The 17,248-nt window shown below is 34.5% G+C and overlaps 1 protein-coding gene across 1 annotated transcript; it reads right to left on the bottom strand.

The window, feature by feature from the left end:
* Positions 1-246: 246 nt before the first annotated feature.
* Positions 247-14,802, bottom strand: LOC131068503 (transcription and mRNA export factor ENY2). The gene is made up of 5 exons (XM_058003691.2): positions 14,427-14,802; positions 14,226-14,313; positions 13,699-13,793; positions 5,072-5,148; positions 247-846 (listed from the first exon to the last, which is right to left on the bottom strand). Coding segments are annotated over exons 1-5 (336 nt in total). The 5' UTR covers positions 14,429-14,802; the 3' UTR covers positions 247-772.
* Between the last annotated feature and the right edge of the window lie 2,446 nt (positions 14,803-17,248).

The following is a 17,248-nucleotide window of genomic DNA, read 5'->3' as shown; positions in this document are numbered from 1 at the left end:
CTCTTCACAAGGTCTAGTAGTATGAAAATAGAGTTGCCTTATTTTCGTTAGTGAACTCAATATTTAGTACCCAAATTAAGCAGTAAAAATATATAAAGATGCATTGATTTCAAATCTTTAGGTTTTATGACAGATCTCTTGCTCTACAGTATTCTTAGGTTTTTATGACAGATAAGAGTTACTTGGGGGAAGAGATATAATGAATTATTTACTGTGTAAAAATGAACATATAATGAACATGAACCAGCAAAACAAAATGTTACAAAGCAACAGATACTAACTAATGTACAATGTCTTTACATTCATAATTGTCTGAATACCATTTTAGAGTGAACACTTTGGTTCTTTCGGTACCAAACAATTCAATTAACCCACTCTGAGCAAGGAATGGGCATTTGTGTACCAAACAATTCAATTAACCCACTCTGAGCAAGGAATGGGCATTTGTTTTCCTATATTTACACAAGCATATTGATACATTTGTCTCATCCAGACATTGAAGACTCTCCACCGTGAACAGCACACTCTGAAAATCCTAGTAGCAGATATAAATAGGTACAAATGTCTTTACACGTAATCTGAAATGTTTGGAACACATTGTGTATGTAATAACCAAATGAGGCATTTTAAACTGTCAGTGAATAATTGATGCAGGGCTAAAGACACCCAACGATACACTTCTTGTTTGGGTCATCAAATGTAACTACATAAAACAGATCTGTTTGGTATCCATGGCTGCTTCTCATAAATGCTGGAGAGTAAATCAGTAGCTTTACAGTGCAGCAGACATAAGGAACGAGTGAATTCGTTGCAAGAGTTCAGCCTTTACACTATCAGGAACTGAGGCTGTAAACACACATTTAAGTCAAATTAGTCATCTTTCAGATTTGAGAGATACATAACAAAAGATATAATATATTAGAAGCCAACTAGAAGCAGGTTGAAAATATTAGACCAACAGTTTGCATTAGTAAAATGGCATACATCCAAGGGTTACATATCCAATTGTTTTTCATTAACACTTAGATTTTGTTGGAAGTCTTACAATAATAATTTTAACGTACAAGGAGTAATTAATCTAACAAAATATCATGCAAAACTAATGCCTCTTGATTTGCGTAACTCCAAAAGTACTAGTCTACAAAGGTGTTAATTGCGCATAGCTACATTAGAATCCTCTCATATCTTGTGAACCAACATTTAGACATAGTCTGTTGACAGTCTATCTAAACAAGAATGGAACTATACAACGAAAAGGAACAATATTCAATTTCTATTGATCTCTTTAATCCATGTTAATAAACGACACCATCAATCTTCATGTATCAAACTACCCTTATTTGTGAATGATCAAACAAGCTTACATCATGTAGAAGAAACTCTAAAGGGGTTATTAATTTAGAAATAATTTCTAAATATAACATTATTTATGTTTTTGCTCCACAAGTTCAATAACAATAATGATCATGCTTAAGCTGGTCACATTATTGTTATTATCAACATGTGCTTCTTATTATAAATATAAATATTATATTTTAGGGTATGCACCGTATTGCATAAGTGACCCATCAGTATAAAACAGAGCACTTAAATAGCACATAAACAATATATGAATATCAAGCAACAGGAGAGCATAAAGCACTCCTACAAGAAAGCTCTCGAATATCCACATAAACCTATGTACCAATAAAATTTGAACTCAAAAAACACTAAGTTGATACAGTAGTACATGGCTGCATATAAAATAGTCCACACTACAAAAGACAATAAATTATAAACTTGAAGCCTTGAAGCCCTTAAATAAGTTTATCATCTGAGCAAGGGGTGGGATAAACAAAGCTATCAAACACCATGAAATCGCCAATAAAGAGACAAATAATGTCCTTTGGAGAGAGGCCAGGCTGAGAGAAGCAGGTCAAGCTATCCTAAAAGGCAACAGAAAGAAGAAAGTATTTTAATGTCTACAAAAGACCAAAATAAGTCATTGGAACTCCGAAATACAACCTAAGACAATAGCAATGAGGAGCCAAAAAGAAGCTCCATAGAAGCTACAAACTAAAGATAACTAAAAGCAAAACAAAAATTGGAATTAAACAAAGTGGGGAAACCGTAGCCTGTCAGAAGGGAAAGATCCCATCAAGATGACTGCAAATAGTCTATAAATAGTACAAATATCCAAGAGAAAGAACTCATCGCTAAAGAAGCTAGAGCTAGGGACACCAGAATGGTGGAATGGGCAAACTTGTGTTCTAACATGCAATGTTAATGATCTTCTGAAGGTCACAACACTGGCTATATGGGTATAGACATGAAATCTGGACCAAGCACAGGGATTGAAATGGTCACCGTATCAGATAAATAGGTTAAATAGTGCGAGCTGTTCATGCAATATTGCAGGTAGAGGTGCATCGCCCAGTTGGTCTTCTAGACCAATGTTGATGCCAATGGATACTGCAAGATGCTTCATGCAGATAATGTTATGTCAACAATATGACAGCTTTGTTGGGAAAGTACAATAGCAATATGACAGCAGAAATGAAAAACAGAATACAACAGCAATTCACAATCAACTGTACATGCAAACAAGAGCAATCTATAACAATATATTACTTCAAAACTATCTTTTCAAAATACTAACTAAACTAGATTAGAATTGCTAGCAACTTAGTCAAACTTAATGTACTGGTTCTTATCTGTAAACTAAATGCAACTAAGTACCCCTTAAGACACTTCTGCTAGCAGAGATAGTTTGCAAAATGGAAAGACCAGGTTTTGTGTGATCAGGTTAACATACTTCGAGGCAACAAAGGTATGCCAGAGTCTTTAGAGTACCTCCATCACAGAGCATTACAGTTTGCATACTGAAAAAGATAGTGATCTCAATCTCTTGGAGAGTGAAAAGCCTGCAGAACCATCTCCAATGGCTGCCTTGATAGAAGTGAGGAGGTCTAGACAGTGTCTTTGGAAGTGTTAAGAGTACCATATTTAGTTTTATAAAATTAAGCATTAAGTTTCCAGGGATCACAAAAGTGCAAAAGGGAAGGAAAAAGAGACTGTCCTGATGGCCTTCCAGGGAAGGTTAAACAGATCACTATATTTACAACAAGAAGCACAGAGATCAAGACATCATGCACGATAAAACCATTGTCTGAATATGTAGCCTCCCTATGCATACATCCCTGCTTAAGTCTAAAAGAACATCACTTCTGTCTCAGGAAGTATCAAGGAATGGTACCTGTGTTGCCAGTATGGGTTCAGGTTTGGCAATTTTTTTTACCTGGGTTCATTATGGCTGGGTTCCCGCTATAAAATATACATTTTAATATCCATTTATATAACTCTATACATAGAAACACAAAATGCAAATTATATATTTATATATAAATACTATTACAAATTACAGCCTTCAGAAGTTATAATAAGCCATTAGTGGCTAAGTATGAACATTTGATGGTCAAAGACAGCTACATAGTCAGAGGTTATGAATAATTAAAATAATACAGATAGATATATGATCCACACATAATAATATCCATTTGTATAGCTATACACATAGAAACACAAAACGCAAATTTTATATATATATATATATACTATTACAAATTACACCCTTCGAAAGTTACAATAAACCATTGGTGGCTAAGTATGAACATTTGATGGTCAAAGACAGCCACATATCCAGAGGTTATGAATAATTAAAAAAATACAGATAGATATATGATCCACGCATAACAAATAGAATCAAAGTAAAGTTAAAGAACCATACGTAGAGCAGTATCTATTCTGTTTGATGCTGTATTTCCTGCATAGAGGCTTAAGTATAGCTGCTATTCAAGTATATTGTCATATCTTTATGTTCTTTGACTGCATATCAAGTAGCATCATCATCAAATGAATAGTAGAAACTGGAGCCTAATGTGCAAACTGTGAAAGATCGATTCAAACAGAATGTATAGGATACAAATACAGCGTGTATGATGAAAAAATGTGTCATAGATATTGCTCAGAATTCATACATTCAAAGAACTTCAAACCAAGTTTGTGCCTAGACAAAACCCTCACATGGACATTTATGAGAATAAAATTTACAGAGCTCAACTGTGATTTGAAAAAAAAATATCTTTGAGAAGAAAACTGACAGAGCTTAAGTGCAATTAGTTGGTCATGAACACACAGTCCCAGGTACGAACACTGGTGTACCCAGGAGGGTTCAAACATAGAACCTGTACCCTATCCAGTTTGGTATGAATACATCCCTGGAAATGGGCAAACCTGGTAAAATAGAGATAAGCCAATCTCATTCAGTCTGAATTGGATTGTCTGGGGAATGAATCAAACAAAAAATCTAGAGTTGAATCAAGCAGCTATGCACCTTCAAATTTCAAAAGCTTCTGTCAATCTTATTTGAAAATGACCCAAAGAATGCCAATGTGACTTATCCTCCAATGATCTTTCCAGAACCTGCTCAAGAGTTTCTCTACAACCATCCCTCTCTTGGAGCTCAGATAGATGCATACCAAGAACAGTGGCAAAGATTTTAGCTAAAATTTGAACTGAAGACAATTTTACTTTCATATGAAGCTATTATGTCATGTTACTAGAGTACGTTTGCAAGCCAGAAATAGTATTTGGAAGATTTCCCTAATATTTTTTATTTTTTTGGGTAAAACGCACTAGGCGTAAAATATATTAATAATATAATGACGAGTGCATAATGTAGTAATAGAATATAGGAGAGCAAAGCTCAATCCCAAAATGAGATTACGAAGTCACAAAATTGGCCTAAAAAATTAAGATATAGGCCCGAAGATTTCCCTAATATATTTAATGCAGTTTGCCAAATTTAGTAAGTGAGAAGTTCTAAATATTGAAAAGTAGAAATAGCAGAAACAGAAATAATAATAATTGCAGCATACAAGACAATTATGAATGCTAAATCATATGATGCTTAGCAGTTTGGGTGGAGGAAGACATTTTAGTATTTTACAGATTGGTACCAAAGAATGATAAATTGAAAAAATAAATCTAAATTTATGCCACTATGCAAGCTCAAAGGCAAAACATTACTTACATCGACCCTTTGGGGTAATTGCATGCACAAGCTCGTCCACAGTGACATTGCTTCTTCCTTTTTTCCTTGTAAATGCCCTAGAGATCACAGTAGCCAAGAACTTAGGTGCCATGAGGGTCTCTTTATCCTTTCATAAGGTTTTTACACAACAAAGTTCATGATATAGTCTTTTTAGCAGTCAGAAAATTCATGATATACTATTTTTTAATTTTTAGAACATATAAAATAATTCCAAAAGATAAGGATAATTCATGGCCTTGATTGAAAACATGTGCGATTGGAGTAGAAATTAGAATGTTAGTAACTGATGTCAAGACTCAACCCCAGATTTTTATATGAACTATGAAGAGTGAAAGATATAATACAATTTTACAGCAAAAGTGTTTGAAAGAAATGGCAACGGATCCATGAAGTAGGTCTGATGCAACTTAATCTACTCAATATTCTCTGACTAATCTATCTCATAAGATTGCCAACTTGAGGGGCAAATCTAAAAAATAATAAAATTATAATAATTAAGCTTGAGAATTATGTCAAGGAGGACCCCATTAATACGAAATGAGGCTGAGCCCCTTTTTGTCTATAAGAGGAGACAAGGCTGAAATAATATCCCCCAAAGAAGCTTCAAAAGAAATGAGAATCATGGCCCAGCAACAAGAAAGGAATCTTCATCGGTGTGGGGAAAAGAAAGAGAGAAAATGGAATGTAGGAACCCTTTATCCCATCCTCTTCAACAAATTAGAAACGAAAAAACATCATCCCAGGAGTTTGAGAATTAAGGAACAATTAACATCCAATGAAGTGATAAACGAATCTCCCATTAATACCTAAACCCCGGCTTATTCCCATAATCAACCATAGTAGAATCAGCAAGGAAAACCTCGAAAGGGTGCCTGGAGACTGTTCATCCCAATTAAGCCCAAGAGTGCAGCACATCCAACTATAACAGCCCACCCCTTGGCCCACTAAAACAATTCCATCACTTGGGGTGGCCTACTTAATTCGAGGGAACCAGTCTATTGCCTCTCCCTAACTTATTTCCTTCCATTCCCCATATGATTGCTTGTGGGAATAAAGAATAGGTAACTTAATTAATTTAAAGAAACATAATAAATCTATAAAGTGTATTAATATCTTGGTTTAAGGCATATTAAAAAATTTAGATGCATGTCCAAGGGGTTGAGCTTAACTGGTTAAAAACACTGGGTTCTCATTGTGGAGACCCAAGTTCAATTCCCAATAGGGACATCTAAAAGTGGATTTCTAAGTTGTGACTCTTCGCCTTCCATAGGATGGGGAATGTCTTGGGGTCAATCAAATAATAATAATAATAATAATAAGATATGTAATGGGGATGGGGCCCCCTACTGTGTCCCCACTGGTTCATAGCTCCAGTCAAAAGCTTTTGAAAGAATTTTTATTAAAAGTCCAAGGGGTTGAGCTTAACTGGTTAAAACACTGGGTTCTCACTGTGGAGACCCAAGTTCAATTCCCAATAGGGACATCTGAAGTGGAATTGTAAGTTGTGACTCTTGGCCTTCCATAGGATGGGGAAGGTCTTGGGGTCAATCTAATCAAACATAATAATAATAATAATAATAATTCAAAGATATGTAATGGGGATGGGGCCCCCTACTGTGTCCCCACTGGTTCATAGCTCCAGTCAAAAGCTATTCAAGCTTCGGCCAATTACCAATCAAAAAAAAAAGAATTTAGATGCATAACAACATTATCCCTATTGCATACCAAATACTTGTTAGTGTACAAATCTGGTGTTTGCCTTATATTAAATCCGATCTGCTGTTTATACTCAAATGTATATGTGCATCAGATATTCTTTCTTCTTTGATTGTCTTGTCTTGATGATCCCCTCTTGAATGTCAATCTCCAATATATACCTCTCCATGGGTATTGAAGAGTCATGACCTTCCTATAGCCACGTACCCCTTCTAAAAAGTGGCATCTCTTTTATGGTGACCTTTGCCTCTTAAAACTAAACCACTGTTTGTTATCTCAATGAAATCATTCCCTAACATCCGTGCCTCTTTACTAATGACCTACGGCTGTTTCGGTGTAATCACACCCCATCAATAATTAATAACACATGCATTAATAAAATCTACCCCTATATCTTACCACTGCATAGGAATTGTTGTATATGCTTATGTATATGTATTGATGCAGAATTACTTGCTTAATACATTGATTTCTTGGATCTGAAATCTCTGAAAATCGTGAAGTCTTATAAATAAAATGTTTTTTTGAGCAATAACATCCCTTTTAAGTCTTTCTTCATAGTGGGGGCATGATAGCCCACCCTTCCCAAGATTGCTTGTCTTCAAGCAATTTCAAATTTGAATGATCGAAGATTTTAGGTAGGCCCTTCCACTTAACCAAGCATTTGAAAATGGATTTATTCTTCAACCTCTTCTCTCGCACATCAAGTACGGTTTCAGGTTCCAGAATTAACTTGCCCTCATCATCGAGTGGAGGTAGTTCCAAACCTGAAGTAACATGTTGTCCTAGCACCCGTTTAAGTTGAGACACGTGAAATATATTGTGGATCTTGTTGTTTGTTGGTAATTCCAATTTATATGCTACCTCATCTATCCTTCTAAAAATTTTGTAAGGTCCATAGAATCGAGGTTTGAGCTTCTCGGCTCCACTGACCTTGATTGATGATTGTTCGTATGGTTGTAACCATAGAAAAACTAAATCCCCCAACTTCAGATGTCCTTTCAATTTTGTTTTGATTGGCATAAATCTTTTGTTGATTTTGTGCATGGTGTAGATTATCCTTGAGTGTATTCATAATATCTAGGTTTTGATGCACAGAGTCCTGGGCCCCTAGTACACGACTTTCTTGGAGGATCAAACTTCCAAATGAGGCTGCCTTGTATCCATACAAGGTCTTGAAGGCTTGAAGGGGCTCATTCCAATCAACATATGATGGGTGATATTATAACAATATTCCCAAGGTGTAACCACTTGATCCATGCATTTTGTTGTTCTGTTACATAGTTCCTTAGGTATCTTCCCACCCATTTGCTTACAATCTCCATTTGTTCATCAGTTTGGGGATGATAGCTTGTTCTTGGTGTGAGTTTTGTCCCTGCAAGTCAAAAGAGCTCTTGCCAAAATAGGCCAAGGAATCGACTGTCTCTATCATTAACGATGTTTTTAGGAAGGCCATGTAATCTGCAAATTTCCTTGAAGAAAACATCGACTACTTGAGGGGCCCTATAATTGGTGAACATTGCCATGAAATGTGCATATTTGGGAAGGTAATCCACCACAATGTATATGCTATGTTTGCCTTTTGTACTTTTGGAAGCCCATTTATTAAGCCTATAGAAATGCTTTCCCATTTTTTATTAGGATGAGTAGTAGTTGTAGGAGGCCTATTGGATGGGTTTGTTCCGCTTTGTTCCTTTTTGCAAGTTATGCATTTTTTAACATGTTTGAGAATTAATTAAGTTTCTAATGATCTTTTCCTTCATCTTTGAGCTCAGTACAAGGAATACCTTACATTCTTCATTATAAAGGATCCACTACCTTATATTCTTCATTTTGTATATTCCCTTCTACAATGTCATTGGCTTGTGGATCTTTGGCATAGTCGACAATAATGGAATTCTTCCAATCCGCAGAGATGCTTGTGGATCGATGGCATAGTCTTAAATCACCTATTGAAATACTTGCTAATGGATCCATTGCTCAATGCACCAAGAAAATACCACAACTAAACATCACCTTGGGAAAGCATCCCATCAAAGATATTCTTGTTAGTATACAAGTTTGTTGTTTGCCTTATATTAAATCACCTATTAAAATACTTGTTTGTTAGTATATAATAGTATGAGGGAAAGCATCACCTATTGCATACCAAATTCTTGTTAGTATACAAGTTTGTTGTTTGCCTTATATTAAATCTGTTCTGCTGTTTATACTCAGATGTATGTGTATCAGATATTCTTTCTTTTCGATTGTCTTGTCTTGATGATCCCCTCCTTGAGTGCTGATTTCCAATATATACCTCTCCATGGGTATTGAAGAGTCATGTCCTTCCTATAGCCACGTCCCCCTTCCAAAAAATGGTGTCTCTTTTATGGCGACCATTACCTCTAGCTGACTAAACCACTGTTTGTTATCTCAATGAAATCATTTCCTAACACTCATGCCTCTTTACTAATGACCTGCAGTTGTTTGGGTGTAACTGCACCCCATCAATAATTAATAACACATGCATTAATAAATCATATCCCTGTATCTTATCGCTGCATAGGAATTGTTGTATATACTTATGTACATGCATTAATGCAGAATTACTTGCTTAATACATTAATTTCTTGGATCTGAAATCTCAGAAAATTGTTAGTCTTATAAATAAGACGATTTTCTGAGCAATGACATCCCTTTGAAGTCTTTCTTCAAGGTGGGGGCATGACAAAATCAAAAAAGATTTAAATGACCGACAACAAAAATGGGTTAGCAATTTGCAAGCTTATGATTTTAACATAGAGTATATGAAAGGGAAAAACAACATTGTAGTTGATGCCTTGTCCCACAAACCTTACTTATGTTCCATCACAAACATTTCAGCAGATTGGAAGAACTCGATTATTGCTGAATACATTAAAAATTCATATGAGCAAATGACATCCTAGAAGAAAACCTACAAAATGAAGAATATAAAGTAGTGGAAGAACTCATTCTATACAAAGATAGAATATATCTTGTACCAAGCTCAAAGATAAAAGAAAAAATCATTCGAGAATACCATGACAACCCCTATAAGCAAGAGACAAATATTCTTGGAAGGGTCTCAAGAAAGACATCCTTAAACATGTTCAAGAATCTATGACGTGTCAAAGGAACAAAGCAGAATAGACCTTTCCAACAGGCCTGCTTCAACCCCTACTACACCTAACCAAAAATAGGAAAGTACTTCCATGGATTTCATAAGAAGGATTCCCAAAGTGCAAGGCAAAGATTGTATGTACATTGTGGTGGACCACCTGACCAAGTATCCACATTTCATTGCAATATCCATAGACTATAGAGCTCCTCAAGTAGCCAATGTTTTCTTCAAGGAAATTTTCAAACTAAATGGTCTACCTAGAAACATCGTCAACGACAGGGACAATAGATTTGTTAGCTTGTTTTGGCAAGAACTTTACAGATTAGCAGCCAAATACAAGTTACCATCCACAAACCGATGGGCAGATAGAAATTGTCAACGAATGGTTGGAAGGATACCTAAAAAACTATGTTACGGGACAACAAAATGCATGGATCAAATGATTACACCTTAAGGAATATTGTTATAACACCACCCATCATATGTCCATAGGAATAAGTCCTTTCAAGGCCTTGCATGGTAAGAGACAACTTCATTTGGAGATTTAATCCTCACAAGAAATCGCATACCAAGAGCCAAAGACTTCATGTAGAAAAAAATAGACATTATGAATGCACATAAAGATAATCTACACCAAACACAAAATCAACAAACGATATATGTTGATTGAAGGAGGAGATATATGTTGATCGAAGGAGGACTGAAAGGACATTTGAAGTTGGGGACTTAGTTTCCTAAGGTTTAACCCTATAAGCAATCATCAAACTAAATGGAGTCAAGAAACTCGAACCCAAATTCCATGGGCCATACAAGATTTTAAAAAGAATAGGAGAGGTTGCTTACGAGTTGGAACTACTAGCAAATAGCAGAATCCATAATGTCTTTCATGCCTCTTGCCTCATGAAGGTATTAGGACAGCATATTACTCCATGTTTAGAATTGCCGCCGCTCGATGTTGAAGACAAGTTAATTTTGGAGCCCGAAGCCATCCTTGATATGTGGGAATAGAAGTTAACAAATAAAACTATTCTTGAGTATCTGATTAAATGGAAGGGTCTACCTATAGAAGATGCCACTTGGGAAGGAGCTGAGATCTTTGATCATCGAAATTTAAAATTGCTCGAGGACAAGCAATCTTAGGAAGGGCGGACTGTCAAGCCCCTGCCATAAAACATTCCACAAAAAAACAAATCGTAGACTCACTTTATAATAATCCCTAGGTGACAAGCATAAAAGCTATTTAGAGGCCAACTCAAGATTAATTTTCCTAGGCCAACTCAGAATTAGTCTTCCTAGGTGGCAGCCTAAATAATATTCAGATGGCCGAAGGAGCTTTTTACCAAAGGGGCGACTCAATGAAAGGATCTGGGACAGCGATTGAAGTGATACACCCTTTGTTAAGGGTTGTGATGGTAAAAAACGGGGAACTATTCATCCCACCATGGAAGATATAAAAGGGGGTAAACAAATCCATTTGAAGGCACCAATGAATACAGATCTGATTTGAATTTGAAGACAGTAAGTTACAACAGACTATTGTATTTCTGAAGTACTTGGTATGCTACATGTCAATTCCAATATTTAATTAATTTGTGAATTTGATGAAGAATAGATTAATTTATTTAGTCAACTTGCCAATCCATCAAGAAAGTTAGGATCAGTAATCATTCAATTGATTTTTCCTACAAGCAACCATATATGGGATTAATAAGGAAACATGGAAGGGAGATGTAGTTGTACCGGTTCCCTCAATTAAGTAGACCACCCCATGTTGGTTTGCTTGTGGGCCAAGGGGTCAAATTCTCTTGGATGGATGTTTTGTGCCCTTAGGCTTGGTTGGGGAGGACAGCCTTTGGGCACCCTATCATGCTTTCCCATTAAATACCTGATATGGTTGGCTGTTGGTAAAAAAAACTATAGTATAGACCCAAATGCATAGAAATCGTTATGATCATTTTGTTTGATGTTAATTGCTTATTTTTCTAAATTCAAATGCTCTTACGAAATTTGGTTGAAGACTACTCTTCAAAAATAACTTTTATTATTAGAATTGTTATTTTTGGGCAAAAATCAGGTACATCACAAGTCTATAGAAATAAAAACGTAAACAAGCCTCATATGCACAAGCCAAAGAAATAATAGTTAGCAGGAGACGCAAGTGAAAGAGAAAGCACCTGTAGCCGCCAGAATGCAGCCAAGTTTCAATCGAGGAAAAGAAAGAGAAAGAATAGATGTTACTAATCTTCATGATTAAATTTTAAACATAATTTTGAGGAAATTTACTTAATCTACCTTTTAATGTAAAAAAGTTAAACAAAAAATATGGACGTAGTGTGTCCACTGTCGACCCACCCTTTCATGTTTTAGGTAGTGGGTCCAACAGCAATGAACACTTGGTGTAAGTATGCATTTTCACAAATCAACTTCATTGGACATGGTAAAAGTGTAAAAGATAATTATTCTACACGCATAAATTCAAAACATAGTATACGTAAGCCCCAAGGCATTAGGTCCTTGTGTCTGGAATGAGAGTAGTAATGTAGGCAAGTCTGCGGCAACCATATTTTGGTCCAAAGGTAGTGTCTATACTGCCTATGATATGGGCTTCAGCAAGTATCCATGGTTTATCAAAAAAAGTTATCTTTTTCGTTATTAGTTTATGGTCTTCTATACTATAACATTAGAGTTTCATTCTATTTCCAGATTTTCAAAAAAACAAAAGTTGAGTTTCCGAACTTTCAATATCAAAGTTCTTGCAATTTCAGAGTTTAATTACTAACAATTGAAAGGTTCTTAGTTTATTTTGAGATTTTAAAGCAGCTTTTCAGAAACTCCATGTCATCAAAGTTCAAGTTTCCCTATGAACATTTTATGCTTTTCGTTATTAGTTTATGGTCTTCTATACTATAACATTAGAGTTTCATTCTATTTCCAGATTTTCAAAAAAACAAAAGTTGAGTTTCCGAACTTTCAATATCAAAGTTCTTGCAATTTCAGAGTTTAATTGCTAACAATTGAAAGGTTCTTAGTTTATTTTGAGATTTTAAAGCAGCTTTTCAGAAACTCCATGTCATCAAAGTTCAAGTTTCCCTATGAACATTTTATGCTTTTCGTTATTAGTTTATGGTCTTCTATACTATAACATTAGAGTTTCATTCTATTTCCAGATTTTCAAAAAAACAAAAGTTGAGTTTCCGAACTTTCAATATCAAAGTTCTTGCAATTTCAGAGTTTAATTGCTAACAATTGAAAGGTTCTTAGTTTATTTTGAGATTTTAAAGCAGCTTTTCAGAAACTCCATGTCATCAAAGTTCAAGTTTCCCTATGAACATTTTATGCCTACTCAAATTTCATTTTTCACGTAGATTTCAAGTTCACTAAAATTCTACTGTTTCATTTTTGCCAATAAATTAAGTTCCAAAATTGCAGCAAATTGAGATGTTAATTGGAATTTCAGTTTTTCTCCCAGTTTCTAGTTTGAATTTCTGACAGGTAAAACAAGTTACACCGGTGATCAGTAGCATCCTAACAGTGGTATTATATCACTTTTAACCTTGAGAAGGCGTACAACAGTAATCCCTCAAGATTCAAACTTCTCACTTTCCATTCATACATACGATCAATAGATACAGCACATGTAGATGTAGATCTATATGTGTGTGTTTGGGGAAGGGTGCTGGTGAAGACATATATGCAGCATAAAAGAGGTCACGAGCATATAACCTAATTCATGAAATCTTGAACGAAGACCAGGATTATTTGTTACCTGCATTGAGCCTTCATTTCATCCTTCCACCCACATTCAATAAGCCTCTCCCTTAGTAACTCTTTTAGCTTCTCCTTTTCTCCACTTTCAATCAGCTGAAACATTCCAACACAGAACAATACAAACGAGCGGGGCCTTTGTTATGGGCTACATTTTCTAGTCAAGTGGTTTATTTCATTTTTTTCATAATCCTTCTACAAATTAGATTTAATTCATAGACAAATCCTTAGGGCAAAATAATTTGCCAAATAATTTCTCATAAAACACAGGTAAGTTACTAAATTCACAACAATATACATTCCGTCAGTACTAAATTCCATATTTTTATTCATAACTCGCCTGCAACATAATCACATACTGTTCGATGCTTATTAAAATAATCACCTCTAAATTCTCCCGAAAGTGAGCCTGCAACATTCTATACGACAAACCCTAAATCTATAACTTTTACCCATATCCTGAAAAAATGAATTCTTCATTACTCGAAACACGGAACATATTAAACCCTAAGATCAAAACAACTTTACCTTGATGTTAATGATTTCCTGAAGGGTGGGTTCTGCTTCACCGTCATCGTCTGCGTCGGGCGTTGGCGGCCTGTTAATGGAAGCCCTCCTGTATTGTATGAAAAAAGGAAAATCATAATTAGCGACACAGTTTGTTAAAACCCCAATTTACGGCTTCAATAAATTCCAACATTGCTGCTACTGCGGTCAAGAGTTGCATACATTTTAATGCGCAAAACAGAAAACAGCCTTATTTCCCGATGACATGAATTGTTCAGTTTGGAAGCGAATCTCGCGTTAGCTACTTTAGTGGGACTCTCCGATGAAATGGATTGCAGATATTACAAGAATTTCTTGATGCTGAGTGGCAACTATCTATGCAATGTGGCAACTTTATGTAGCTTACAAGATTGGTATAATTCTCAATAATCGACGAACAGGTTTTCTTAAAATACAGTATTAGATTGATAAAAATAGGAAAGCCTAGGTATTAGGAACGGTCATCTAATTAGGAACAGTAGCGTGGTTGGTTTGGACAGGTTGTTTGTTCTTTCATCGTTTTGGGTTCAATTTACGTTCTAAGAAGTCTATCGGATTTTTTGGTGACAGGGCTATCAGGTGGTCTTGTCATTTTGAGGGACTGGTCACGTCATCTCAAGCACTCAAGAAATATATAGAGGTAGAGGAAGAGATAAAAATAGAGATAGTAATAAGGAGATCGAGAGATAGAGAGAACAAAAATAATTATTTTATAATAATTCAAATTTTAATAGAACAAAAACAAATAGAAATTGAAGTACTTGTAATAGCATTTATTTATTTTTGTAATGACATAAATAATTAAAAAATAAATAAATAAATAAAATGACATAAATAATTATAATGATTTTAAAATTAAATCTAAATTAAAAACTAAAATAGAATAAAGAAAAAATGTCAATTAAAGGACCACAAAAACAAGTAAAAATTAAATTCAATTGATAAGTAGGATATTTAATTAAATTCAAACTACAAATATTGTATTTAGATTTAAAATTTAAAATATATTTATTCAAAATTTAGTTTGATAAGTGTATTTTAAGTGAATGTATTATATTGACACACCAAAAAAATTGTTGAAATGTTGGTTGTTTGTTTAAATTTATATATTATTATATTAAATAGTATCAAAAGGTGGATTATAATGATACATACAAAAGAAATAAAATAACTATATTTTATTTTTTTATCATATTTAAAAATTATAATATTAATATAACAAAAATTATACATAACTAAAAAATTAAATTTAAACTATAGCATTCTTGCTCAAATTTATTGAATAAATAATAAAAATAGAAGGTTTTAATTATACACAAATAAAAATAAATAAATTCAAACTATAATTATATTGTGACATTTATTAACTCTCTAGCCATTGAGTTTTTCAAGAGCATAGGGTGAAGATTAATGTGTCCCAAAATTATGCATGAAAATTTGTGATGTGACATTCAAGGTTCTTGTAGTTTATACATAGAAATGTGATGTAATCTTGTTTTGAGAAATTTGAATTTTTTATTGTTATTGCATTAAATTTTTTACAGTTTTTAATTGTGACAATTTTAAATTGTACATAAAAATTGTGTATTTTTTGTTTACCAAAAATAAATTTTATGCTTACAAAAATTCATAGAGATCAATCACACTACAAAGAAATCATTTTTTAAATATTTTTTGTTAAAAAATAAGCAAGTTAACTTTTGAAAAAAGAGAAATTTATTTTAGTTTGAAAATTTCTAAAAATTGATTGGTTGAAAGGACAATACTTAATCACTATTTAAGCTATTTACAAACATAGTGAATGCATAAGTATTCCTGCCATGGGCAGGAACTAAAAAATATTAGCATTCATAAATATAAACAAATGTCAAGATGTACTATTTAAAATAACTGAAACAAATATAAAGACTCGATTGAATTGATCAATTAATGAGATATTGAAGCCTTATTTACAAAATAGATATGCATGCAAAAAATTGAATGTAATAAGGCTCGTTCATGGACCTAGATGGGATGATATGTCTTCTTGCCCTTCTACTATACATAATAAGTAACAATGGGAACCACCAGATGAAGGATGGATTAAGGCGAATTTTGATGGAGCTTCCAAAGGTAATCTGGGAGTTTTAGGGGCGGGAATGGTATATAGAGATTGGAAAGGGAACATTTTAGTATTGGGAGCTTAGAGTCTGGGTAGGGGCATGAATAATGAGCCAGAGGCACAGGTAGCTCTTATGGCGGTTGAATGGGGTATAAAACTCGATTTCTCAAATCTCCATTTGGAAAGAGATTCTTTAATTATTATCAATGCAATAATAAAAGGGGACACACAGGCATGGATTTTAAATAATTTTGTCAAAAAGATCAAAAATGATTTAAACTTTTTTAGTGATTTTAGAGTCTCTCATGTACGAAGGACAGGGAATGATGTGGTGTATGTGTTGTCGAAGTGAGCCACATCATTCGAAATGAAGAAGGCAACTTAGATTGAAGATTTTTGAAATCTTCAAACTGTAATGTGGAGGCAGACGCTTAAGTTATTGTGCATATCCTAGAAATTGGCAAGTACGGAGAATGAGGGTGGTGAACGGGCTTAATGGCTAGTTGTACAGTGGATTTATTGTTGCTTCAGGAGGATTAAAATGTTTGTAACACGCCAAGGACAATGTTTTAATGATTTTGCATTAATGAGCAAGCTAATTGATGGTGTGTGTAAGAAGAATGCCTCTAAAATGGCGGTGCATTGATAGCAGCTACGACCTTTTAGATGGGGTTATTTTTTGGTAGGTGTTTGCATTTTTATTTGCAAGTTATTCCTTTTTTTCGCAAAACCTAGTTGCAGAGAGGTTTGGGCAAGGTTGTGAAGGTGGTGGAACTATTGAAGTGGAAGCAATGGAGGGTAGTTTTACATTTAAAATTGAGAAGAGGTTGGTTCTCTTTGTAGGACACATCTCAGATAGAAGATTGCAGGGCCTTTTTCGGTTCAAGGATGAGAGGCTAACAAA

The sequence above is a fragment of the Cryptomeria japonica genome, chromosome 7 (genome assembly GCF_030272615.1).
Source record: "Cryptomeria japonica chromosome 7, Sugi_1.0, whole genome shotgun sequence".
Taxonomy (NCBI): domain Eukaryota; kingdom Viridiplantae; phylum Streptophyta; class Pinopsida; order Cupressales; family Cupressaceae; genus Cryptomeria; species Cryptomeria japonica.
Note: the sequence above shows the minus strand (reverse complement) of the source record. Positions and strands in the feature narration are given on the sequence as shown.

Excerpts from the sequence above, each read along its gene's own strand:
- LOC131068503 (XM_058003691.2), bottom strand. Across the intron at positions 13,794-14,225 it reads AGGAAATCATTAACATCAAG|CTGATTGAAAGTGGAGAAAA; the intron begins GTAAAGTTGTTT and ends GGAATGTTTCAG. Across the intron at positions 5,149-13,698 it reads GAAATGAAGGCTCAATGCAG|GGCATTTACAAGGAAAAAAG; the intron begins GTAACAAATAAT and ends TGTGATCTCTAG.